This window comes from Myxocyprinus asiaticus, chromosome 13, assembly GCF_019703515.2.
Source record: "Myxocyprinus asiaticus isolate MX2 ecotype Aquarium Trade chromosome 13, UBuf_Myxa_2, whole genome shotgun sequence".
Classification (NCBI taxonomy): domain Eukaryota; kingdom Metazoa; phylum Chordata; class Actinopteri; order Cypriniformes; family Catostomidae; genus Myxocyprinus; species Myxocyprinus asiaticus.
This window is the reverse complement of record NC_059356.1, coordinates 27994231-28007055: the sequence shown is the minus strand read 5'-3', so window position 1 is coordinate 28007055 and position 12825 is coordinate 27994231. Positions and strand designations below refer to the sequence as shown.

General features: G+C 36.6%; 1 protein-coding gene across 3 annotated transcripts in view; it reads right to left on the bottom strand.

The window, feature by feature from the left end:
- rarab (retinoic acid receptor, alpha b) overlaps positions 1-12825 on the bottom strand; it is a 225960-nt gene that overhangs the window by 6584 nt on the left and 206551 nt on the right. For all 3 annotated transcript variants that reach the window (XM_051713256.1, XM_051713258.1, XM_051713257.1), the window contains one exon: positions 2754-2895. In XM_051713256.1, coding sequence (XP_051569216.1) covers positions 2754-2895 — 142 coding nt within the window. The remainder of the gene's footprint in view (positions 1-2753; positions 2896-12825) is intronic.

Below are 12825 nucleotides of genomic sequence, written 5' to 3'. Positions count from 1 at the left end.
TCCTGACCAATCCCTACATTGTAAAAAAAAATTCAAGCAAACTGCCATTATACATGCATTCATAAAACATCAGCATTAACCTACACATTGTTTCATCACGCACACACAGATGTGCTGATGGTGTGCGCAGTGTAGAGATGAGAAATTAATGTGGGTGGCTGTTAATAACTGTGACAAATGACCTCTGCTTTCACTAAAATCAAACCTAATCTAATCACATCACATGACAAATATCACCCTGCTTTAAAGAGCTTTAAACGGGCTATCCCTCTGCGCCTGCATTCCTCCCTTCCCTCTCTCTCTCTCTTTCTCTCTCCATTTCCTGGAAGCTCACAATCTCTGTTTTTTCTTGTCCTCAGTCTCAATCATTCGATTATCTTGTGTTTTCTTGGTCAGAATCCCATTCTTTGTCTAAAGATAACTCAATGGCTCTTCTTTTCACTCCTCCACACACACACACACACACACACACACACACACACACACACACACACACACACACACACACACACACACACTCACACACACTGGTGCGGCTATCCTTATGAGGACTCTCCATAGACATAATGATGTTTATACTGTATGAACTATAGATTCTATCCCCTAAACCTAACCCTCACAAAAAACGTTCTGCATTTTTACATCATTTAGTATGTTTTTTAAGCGATTTGAATTATAGGGACACTAGAAATGTCCTCATAAACCACATTTATAGCATAATACCCTTGTAATTTCCAGTTTGTAACCTTAAAAAAATGTCCTCATAAACCACCCAAACCCATCCACACACACACACACACACACACACACACACACACAAACACAAACACACACAAACAGAGAAACAGATAGCGAGAGAGGGGTGGTAAAGAATGATTTTCCCTCGCTTCTCCCCACAGCTACATATTCATTTCTCCAGAGGGAGCTGGGTGCCAGCGTGGGCTTGGAAAACACAATCTAATGGAGCCATTAAAGAACTATTAGTGCAGGGAGGTAATCTTTCATGACACAACATGTGCAGAAAGACAAAACCTGCTTGCAAACAACTTTATGGTGACAAGAGTGCGCCATTATAACTGTGAGGAGAGAATGAAATATGCAAAATAACAAATCTGAGGCAGAGATTTCATCCTGTTATGAGAGAAACGGCATGCTATGGTTTGGTATGGAACACTATATTAGCACTTTCATGCCAAAAGCTGATATCTTCAGAACACAAGAACATGCAATCTCTATTATTGAAAGCAAAAACTAAAGCTACTAAATCCAACTTAAGTGTTAAAATTCTTACTGTGACGTAGATAGAGCAGAGTAGCAAAAACAATGCCACTTTGTGTGACTAATAATTAAAGATTAAAAAGCACAAAATGCTTTTCAAGTAGGGAAACCATGTTAAGTGTTATATTATCATACATTCTTAAACATCACTCATTTAAAGTTAATATAGCTTTATTATTTATCATTCCTCGTGCCCTGAAATGTCTGTTAGTTTCCTACAGATGCCAAAATGCACACACTACTGAGCCTAACAACACAGCAACCTACCAACATTATGTTTACAGATAAGACTATCATACAAGCATAAGTGTACCACCAATATGAAATATGATTAAGTCAATCACAAGTGTGATCTAATTAATTAATGCTGGCAAATATTTAGAAAAAAGATAATTAGGCATTCACTTCTGTACCGTGTCCCGTAGGTGGGGATAGCGGGCTTACCTTACATGAAAACTAAAATATCTGGTAACAGGCCTGCATAGTGTAGTTTAGAAAACACTGAATAGGTGCTGGATAGTATTGTACAATAAACAATATAGTATAGGCCCTGGATAGTACTGTATAACAAACACAGTATAGTATAGGCCCTGAACAGTATTGTATAATAAACAGTATAGTAAAGTATAGTTTAGTTTAGTATAATATAGCATAGCATATTATAGAATAGCATAGTATACTATAGGTCCTGGAAAGTATAGTGCTTTATGAAAACATAGTACTCTATTGGCTCTCATTGCATTGGCATAGTATAATAAACAGAATGTAATATAGACTCTCATGGCATAGTATACACCTTAGAGAGTATACACCTTATATAGTACAGCATAATACAGTACAGTATAGTATAGAACACATCATATAACAAGGGCAATGTATAATAGCTTTAAGCCCTTATATTACAGATGGATAGTAGTGTATCATAAACACAGTACAGTATAGTTTAGTATAGTATTGTATAGCATAGCAAAGTATAGGCCCTGTATAGTACTGTACAATAGCATGGTATAGTATACTATAGCACAGTATAGTATAGTACTATAATATAGGCCCTGCATAGTATAGAATACCATAGTATAGTATAGTATGGTATAGTATACTATAGCACAACATAGTATAGTACTTTACTATAGGTCCTGCATAGTATAGTATCTCATAGTATAGTACAGCATAGTACAGTATTATACTATAAGCATTGGAATGTTATAAATAGTATACTATAGGCTCTCATAGCATTGGCATAGTATAACAAACAAAATGTAGTATAGACTCACGGCATAGTATATACATTGCTACAAGCCCTCATATTAGAGTAAATGCCCTGGAAAGCGCAGTATAGTAAATAAAGTGTAGTATAGGATGTTGTGGTGAAGTAAAATAAACATAGTACAGTACAAGACCTGACAGAATAATAAAACCACAATCCACACACATACATACCACACACAGACATACAGACTAAGACAAGTACTCACATTCTTTAGACATGCCCACTTCCAGACACTTCTGCAGTCTGCAGTACTGGCAGCGGTTTCGGGTGACTTTGTTGATGATACAACTTTTCTCTCTGTGGCAAGTGTACACCATGTTCTTCTGAATACTTCTTCGGAAAAAGCCCTAAGGACAGAGAGAAAGGAGGCAAGGAAGTTTATCAGAGTCAGATTGTTTACAGTGACAGGCATAAGTGTATAAATGCCAACCTCAAGAAATCAGAAAAGCTTGTAGCAGAATAGGTATTCACTGGAGTTGATATTCATATATTCAAATTATGCACATCATTATACACAAACACATGGAATTGTATACAATAGCACAGTATAGTATACTACTATACTATAGGCCCTTCATAGTATAGAATACCATAGTATAGTATAGTATGGTATAGTATAGTATACTACAGCACAGCATAGTATAGTACTATACTACAGGCCCTGCATAGTATAGAATACCATAGTATAGTATAGTATGGTATAGTATAGTATACTACAGCACATCATAGTATAGTACTATACTATAGGCCCTGCATAGTATAGTATCTCATAGTATAGTAACACACGTGTCTCATAATGAAGATATGAGCGCTGAAGCCAGAGAGAAACACACATAATCAGAATGCAGATGTTAAACAGTGACTGCAGGCTTGTGACAGGGATTTGAGCTGCTGTGCTGCAGCAACAGCTATCTTGCAGAGGATTAAACAGGGAAAGCTTCACTCATGACTACAGCTGGGCACGTGGACATCACAGCATACGGGTTCGTAGCTTCAGCAACTAAACAAGCCACTCCTTCACTCTGTATATACATAGCAGCGGCTGCATTTCACAAAAACCTAGGGTATGGCAAAAAACCCTTGGATAACCGTGTAGTGTCTCTTGTAATTGTATTTTTTTTATAAATTGATGCATAACTTTATACATTTTACATGTAATTTACAAAGCTGGGAAAGGTTTAAAGTAATTATCTTAAACTAATTAACAACATATTTTTGTTATTATTACTGTACGATCAGTACAGTACAATCAATGCTTTGTTCATCATAAGTACATTTTCAGTGTTTCGTTTACACAAATATGTATACTGAGTTGGCAGTGGGCCTATTGCAAGTGCATAATATAAAACATCTCAATTCCCTCTGAATTTAATTTGTAATTCAATCATGTGGCCACTTTGGTCCTGCACACAAATATGTGTCAGTAATTTATTGATTTATGCTATTGAATTATTTTACCAAAAATTCTTTGTTTTTTTCTTTCATTGATCTATTTTATGCCATAATTTTAAACTATATATTATTATATATTAGACCAAAAAAATTAAATAAAATAGGCCTATGTAGGTTAATTAATATAAGTAGACCTTTATAATTATGTTCTATTTAAATATAAAGAAAATTACAAATTAAAGTATTATGGTCTCATTGTATACGTCTGAATAAAGTGCATGTAAGACATTAACTGTATTAAATTGTATGAGGTGTAACTTCACAATTGTCCTGCAGGTGTCTGCATAATTCAGATATGTCCTTACTCCAGAACACTAGATCTACGGCCATTTTCAAGCAGTTAAATTACAATGCTTTTAGAAAAACAGCCCATAATTCTAAGATGATCCGTCCTTTGGATGAGATGTTAAACCGAGGTCCTGACTCTCTGTAGTCATTAAAAATCCCAGGGCACTTCTCGTAAAGAGTAGGCGTGTAACCCCGGTGTCCTGGCCAAATTCCCCCCATTTGCCCTTCTCAATCATGGCCTCTTAATAATACCCATCCATTAATTGGCTCTATAACTCTACTCTTTCCTCTCCACCAATAGCTGGTGTGTGGTGAGTGTACTGGCGCATTATGGCTGCCGCTGCATCATCCAGGTGGATGCTGCACACTGGTGGTGGCTGAAGAGAGTCCCCTGTTCACTATGTAAAGCACTTTGAGTGTAGTGTCAGAAAAAGCGCTATACAAATGTAACATTCATTCATTCATGATTCATACGGTCATTTCTAAGATATAATTGGGCTTATAATGCTTTGGGGAAACAAGGCCAACACAGGCTGAAATGACGAGCAAACTACATCTTAATGAGGCATATATTTTCCCGGTTTTGTCTGCATGCTAGGGTATGGAAACTGCCATAGTCTGCCATATGTAAACACCACCCCTGATACATAGGTCTACCTGACTTTCAGAAACAAATGGTACTGGCTCTAAAATCTAATTGGATGTGCCATGTTCACAATGAAATTGCTGAGATATGCACATACCTGTGGCTATGCATCAATTTAACTATATTAATGTGCCAAGCTTCTACGTTGTTTGGTAACCATATTCAGTTGACAATTAAGCCAATTAACTATATTACTCCATGGAAGAATTGTTGTTTTTATGCCTTGTTGTTTTATAATTGGATTTTTGCCATGTCGTAAATTTTTGCGAATTGTGCTCATTTAAATATATGTCGACAAGGGTACATTATCTAGCTAACTAACATAGATGAGGTTCTGCCGAAACTGCGAGAATGACTTCATGTCTTGAAAGCAGTTAGCATGGGTTGAAAATTATAAACAAATCAGTAATGTTTGCACCATATGCTGCAGTTTTCAACAAAAGTACATTCATGAATTTATAGTTCAATAAGTTTAATTTTACCTTTCGTTTGTAAAGAAAGCATAAAAAAGAAAATGCTATGCTAACACTTACTATAAGGTTCCATATGTGAACATTAGTTTTTAGAACATTTATTAATCTTGGTTAATATTAATTTATAAACATACAATTATGTTCAGTTCCTGTTAGTTCATAATTAATTAAATAAGTTAATGTATAAAACTTTCAATTAAAAAAATATTAGTATATTTAGAATTTAATATAAACCAAGATTCACAAATACTGTAAATGTACTGTTCATTGTACTGTAAGTTCATGACATATGTTAACATCTACAACTTGTAAAGTGTTACTGCAAACAAACATTATATGTATATACTGTAATGGATCATTGACAAATAAGGTTGTTCAAGGTGATCTTTTAAAAATCTAGTTTAAATCATGTGTCAAGTTTGCAGAAATGTAATCTTTGAATCCATGCTGGTTTCACAATTTTGACCAAAAAATATAAAAAAAATATCATGTCTAACAATCAAGTAAATGGTATTAAAATACTTTTAAATTAATATCCTTGAAACTTTAATATATGAGTGTACGCAACTTTATCTTTAATTTCAAAAGGTTTTAAACATATTTTGCAAGTTGAAAAATATTAGCAAAATAATTATATTTTTAAAAAACTTCACAGTCTTGAGGGTCTAAAGGAATTTTCTCAGTTTTTTTTGTCACATGACAACAACATGAATACCTACATGTTGGTTATACCACATAACTACAGTTAAGTCAGAAGTTTACAGACACCTTAGCCAAATACATTTAAACTCAGTTTTTCACAAGTCCTGACATTTAATCGTAGAAAACATTCCCTGTCTTAGGTCAGTTAGGATCACTACTTTATTTTAAGAATGTGAAATGTCAGAATAATAGTAGAGAGAATGATTTATTTCAGCTTTTATTTCTTTCATCACATTCCCAGTGAGTCAGAAGTTTATATACACTTTGTTAGTATTTGGTAGCATTGCCTTTAAATTGTTTAACTTGGGTCAGACATTTTGGGTAGCCTTCCACAAGCTTCTCACAATAAGCTGCTGGAATTGTAGGCCTCTTTGCTCGCACACACTTTCTCAGTTCTGCCCACAAATATTCTATCGTATTGAGGTCAGGGCTTTGTGATGGCCAATTTCTTCCAATTTGGAATGCCCAATTCCCACTACTTAGTAAGTCCCCGTGGTGGTACGGTTACTCACCTCAATCCGGGTGGCGGAGGACAAGTCCGCTTCTGAGACCGTCAATATATCTTATCATGTGGCTCATTGTGCATGACACTCTGGACACCACGCATGTGGAGGCTCATGCTACTCTCCACGATCCTCCCACAACTTACAACACGCCCCATTGAGAGCGAGAACCACTAATCGCGACCATGAGGAGGTTACCCTATATGACTCTACCCTCCCTAGCAACTGGGCCAATTTGGTTGCTTAGGAGACCTGGCTGGATTCACTCAGAACACCCTGGATTCAAACTCACGACTCCAGGGGTGGTAGTCAGCGTCTTTGCTCGCTGAGCTACCCAGGCCCCCAGACTTCATTTCTAATAAGAAAATAAGTCCAAAGGTCTGAAATATCCCACAATCCACAACGTGAAGTTTTAATGAACTCAAATGTATACAAGTGATATAACTTAAGATACCGAAGATAGAAGTTATTTCATTAACAGAAATTAAACCTAAATGTATTTAAATACAAAGAACTAAGAATATTTTAAGAAGGAAAATGCCAATTCTTGCATTTCTTAAGTGTATTAATTTAAATTATATTTAATCAGTAGGCTACTTGCACATATAATTTGGAGTTCTCCACGTGTGTTTTGCGATATTAACGTTAACGATTAATTGATCGTTAATTTCCATGGCGATTGATTATGAAAATGTCTGAAAATAATACAATACTACAAGCAAACCCACAGTTAAAACACAGTAAAAATCCCATCCCTCACTAGTTTACAGACAATAATCCCTGAGGCTTTTAGTGGAAATGCCTTCAACATATCAGTCAGTACACCTAGGAAAGCTTTTAGTGTCTCTCTCTCTCTGCATCTGTGTGCTTTTGACAGGTCTGTCCAGTGGCTGCCATCTAAAAACACTGATGTCTTTTCACCAAAGCACTCCGTTAAACTTGTGTCCAAGGACAAGTCCCACATATTGAAAGGACATGTCCCTCTCACACTTGGTCTCAGCTATGAAAAAGTAATAAAGGAAAAGGTGAGCATGGCAGATGTGTGACAGAACCTGTGTGCGCCTAGCCGAACTGAAATGGTTTTCTAATGCGCTGCCCAGAGGCCTGATCTCCCTACAGAGATCACATTCATGGTCCATGTTTTATTCATGCCTGCTCTGATCTTCTGGAGGTCATTGTTGGAGGTCAGTGTGGTAGATGGAGATGAAATGGTTTATTCTAACAGAGTATCAGAACAGAAGGCTGGTAGCACTGAAATGTTTATTGTATAAAGTTGTAAATGACTCCTTGCAGATTTCTTTCACAGTGAAATAACATTTACTGGGGATGGGCATTCTGGTACATTTGTCTACTTGTGTACACCAGATAAATCAGAGTACTCAAGAACAAAAAACAAAACAAAAAAAGTCTATAAAAAAATTATTTTAATATGTAACGGATCCATTTTGTTGCATTGAGTTGTGCTCACATCTACCTGTTTGGGAAAATAATGCATCCTGCTGTCTGAAGAATTGGACCGCAAGATACCACATAAAATTATAGCACAACCATGCCAAAAAAATAAAACACTTAAGAGCCTTTTTAGAAAAAAAAAACCATTTACATAACAAGTTAAGTGACACAATTGTGCTTTCACAATTATACTCATGTACAACCCTAGCCTTTACATTGGCAAGGTTTTTGGCTGATATGTACCTGTGGACACATTTCAGCTCAAAAATACAGTCTCACAAGGCCATCTACTGTAATACTTTGTGTCTGTTTACATCTGAAGCAGATATCCCTATAATTCTGTGCCAACTTTAACCTTGCTATAGCCTACAGCTGTCTCACCAGGAGAGCTGATTCACTGATAACAATCCTGTGACAAAACTCACACCAATCCACAATCAAAAGGCTTCTTTTCCTCTATCTGTCTCCACTCTCTCTTGTCTTTGCCACTGTTGGTCGGGCCAGAAAGCCACAGGAATGGAGCTCAATACCATCACAAGGTGTGAAGAATGTTCTGGCAAAACAAAGGCAGCTGGGTAATTCCATTGGATCAGGGCTGCAGCAGTAGGCCTTTGAAAGGGGGCAAGTGAACGATGATACAGGCATGATACTGAAGTTATACTGCCCTGGACTGAAACTTAGGGCTGCATAATTAATCGAAAAACAAATCGCGATTACGATTACGGCTCTCACGATTATGTAATCGTGAAAATTGATGATTACAGCATTTAAGTCTACTCTGTTGCATTAATGGTTTCTGTTTAGAACATGTTTTTGCAGTGGTTGAATTTCTAACCAATCCCAGACATGTGCGTTGAGCAATGAAATGGCAATGGCCAATCAGAGACGCAGCGAGTCTACAAGTACAGTCCTATCAGTAATGACAACCAATCCTTATGCGCAAGTTTGGAATAGTCTGATGTCCAGATACTTGATTTGCAGTATATTTCATCTCGGTTTGAGATGGCATCCGAAAATTAGTGCTAAAGAAACATCACCTGACACTCAAAAAGAAGCTGTAGAACAAAGGTGAACAATTTGGAATTATTTTCCCAGACCGTTATAATCAAGGTACAGGCAGGGACTAAATAAATGACTTATTGTGTTGTTTAAACAACTATATTTATTATGAGAGCATTTGTGAGTGCAGAACAGGAGTGTTTGAATATTATTGGGTTGCTCGATTTTTGTGTGCAGCTTAAAAAAAACAACAAAGTAGCTTGTTTTGAAGTCAGCTTGTTTTGGACGTTTTGGACATAGAAAAATTGTTGAACTTCAAATTTCACAGACCATCGTCATTGTTATCGTGTCTGCTCAAATAAATTCTTATTTGACCCACAACTGCTGTTGGTAGATTTAAATTTTAACAAATCACACAAACAGGCTGATCTTACTTTCCAAAGTGCAACCGCTGTGACAGATTTGAGGCCAAATATGATCTAACGATGATCTTATGGGAACAAGATCACAATACGGGATTTGAAATGCAGTAAGGAAGTTCAATCTAAATTGGCTGTTCAGTTTGACTATTGAAAATGTCAAATTTTATTATTTACTGCATGTGGACCAATAATTTAAGCAGTAAAGACACATATTGCGTGTCTGACGGTAGTTTTTGATTTTTATGGCACAATTTTCAGGCTTTGGATGTGCGTTAAATGTGTGAGGATCTGTATACAGCAACCTGTTACATGACACACAGGCATACTGACTGAAGTTAAAACTGGCTTTGTCAATAGTTCAGAAAGAATCTACATACATTTCTTCACTGTAAACCATAGATATACCTTTATAATAACCTTTAGTAACATTAACAAACATTATTACAGTATTTAATGCTTAAAATAAACTGCAGCCCATAACCACCTGATATTCTGAAGAACCTGCCAGCACAGTTGCCTGCTTAGTGACATCACAGTAATTTAATCTATTAATCATCATTAATAATTGTGATTACAATATCAAGGGCAATAATCAACAATTATGATTTTTGTCATAAGTGTGCAGCCCTACTCAAACTTATCAATTGCATTTTTATAAACAAACATTAGCTTTACTCGGAACCTTTATTCATTTGAAATCAGACAAGCTACAAGTATTCACATAAAAAAACAACAACAACAACAACAAATGTGTGGGATGTGGTGCATAAGCTGAAAATCAAATGAAGGGAAGAATAGACCTTGCACATGCTACAAAGTCTTATAAGGCCTTCTTGCCTTAACAAATTCTCTAAAGAAATATTTTTTTTATGTTAGCTTATAACTAACTTGTCCACACACAATTATTATATTATAAATGTTATTTTATTTCTATTATGTTATAAATTAAGTCTTTTTAGTCATTGTTTTCTATTTTAGTTTGTCTTTTTTTAAATTCATGTTATGCTCTATTGTAATGTTTTCGTTTCTATTCGATTTTATATTAATTTTTTTCTAAGGGCCATCCTTACTAATCCATGTAAGCTTGAAACTAGTTTCCTATCATCGTTTTCCAAAATATGCAGTTATGGAGAGCATCTCTGAAGCGCGCCATTTTCGGTGGAGGTAAATACTGTTTTAAGTACGGATGAGAGACATAAACATAACAAAATAAACCTATTATCCTATTAGTGTGGACGTGGCATAAATGCTTTTTACTCTGATATGTGAAGCACTTTGAGTTAAATTTTACGTATGTGTAACTGGTCCTACTCGACCCCTCCAAACGGGACTCGAACCGGTGTCTCCAGCATAGGAGGCGGGCGAGCTAACGAGGACGCTAAAGGCTACAGCCTCTAGTGTCTGTCGCTAGTGCGCCTCTTAAGGCCAGGGGAGTGAGGTTTACATACTGCACAGCTACCTACCAGCTGCCTCCCATTACATATGAATGTTGCTACACAAATGAGCATTATTAATGATAAAATGAGTTTTTGTCTCCAGATTCATTTTTAAAAGAGATGTGTGAGAGAGAAAGAGAGAGAGAGAGAGAGAGAGAGAGGGAGGAAGTGCTACAGCATAGTAAAAGCAGAAATAGATGAGAGGACATCATGGATGCAAGGCTGATTTGTGATGCTGTGGCCTAATCTCTCACTGGTCATAGGCTGACCCCTGCCAGCCTTGGAGTGACCCAGCACTAACCTACCAGTTGGATCGAGCACGAATAAAGGAGAGGAATGCATGAAGGAAACGGTTTGTGGTCTGCTGTGACTGCTACTGGCAGGCCCACTAAGCCTCAGGCGTGCTGAGACGGTGGAGGAATGGGTCACTGTGTGTTTATATGAAGCATGTACTCTATTTCCAATGCATTTGGAGTGAAGCGATGGTGTGTTCAAAACGAGGACGTGTTTGTCTGTTTGGTGTGATAGAGCAGGTGAGAGTATTTTAGTTATTTGGGATTGGTGGCCATGAAGTTGATTTAAACAGATCTGGATATACAGTTATGTCGTAGACACAAACTCAGTTTCAAAACCAGGTGAGCTGCCTACCTAGGTGACATTGTAAGGCATCATAGACGTACTACTGACACAAAGTCTGTTCCAAACAGTTGGCAGCAAAATTATATTTACTAATCATTTAACATACCTCACTTTGGTCAAAATCTAAAGCATTAAATGTATCCTTTGCAATCCCAGGCTGCATTTTTGACAAGCTTACTTTAATAAAAGATGGTGGAAAGATTCATTCAGTACTGAACAATTCCATCAAGGGATGTTATGGATTAATTGAAAATCGATTGTGGTTAATAATTTGACCGATTAAGCTTATTGATCGTCGATTAATTAATTTCAGGACAAATGCGCAGTAAGCATGACAGCAGATGTTGATAAGACTGTCTGTACAGTCATCCGCCAGTAGAGGGCGCTTGCGCGCTGCTTGTCACTTCTCATCCAAATCACAGGAGCCACAGCCACACAGATTAGAGATGAAGCGGCTCAATGTAAACAATGCTGGAGCGTTTTTTCTATAAACAGAAAAAACACACCATGCACACACCATGATAGTGTGTTAAAGTACATGACAATCACTGCTGATCTCCTTGTTTCATTCAATTACGTCAATTACAATTACGTCAGAGATCACAGGGAAAGCACAAAGGTACATTCAGCTCACATCACACTTATACCAGAGAAGCAGAAGCTTACGTTATGTACTGTATTTACACAGCGTGTTATTATTTGACTTCATTTCTAATAAAAAAAAAATAAGTCCAAAGATCTGAAATATCCCACTATCCACAGCGTGAAGTTTTAATGAACTCAAGTATACAAATAATATATCTAAAGTAACTAACGATAGAAGTTACTACTAACAGTATTTCACTAACAGTAATTAAACATTTCCCAAATTCAAACTAAACATAGTCTAAATGGATTTAAATACAGTGAACTGAGAATATTTTAAGAGGAAAATGCCAATACTTGCATTTCTTAAAATTCTATTTAATCAGTAGGCTACATGCACATATTATTTGGAGTCCTCCACATGCGTTTTGCGATATTAACGTTAACAATTAATCGATTAATTGATCGAATTCCCACGACGATTGATGAAATTTGACATCCCTAATTCCATCTAATTAAAAATGCTAAATTTAACTCAATACTTGAATGTGCTCTAGTATACTGGAGTATGGGATCATTAGCTTGCTAACACCAGACTCTACTGGAATCAACTGTGACCATTAGTCGAGTCTCTAGTGCACTTCACGAGGACTGCTGGTTGTGTGGCACTCAGAGTGGTC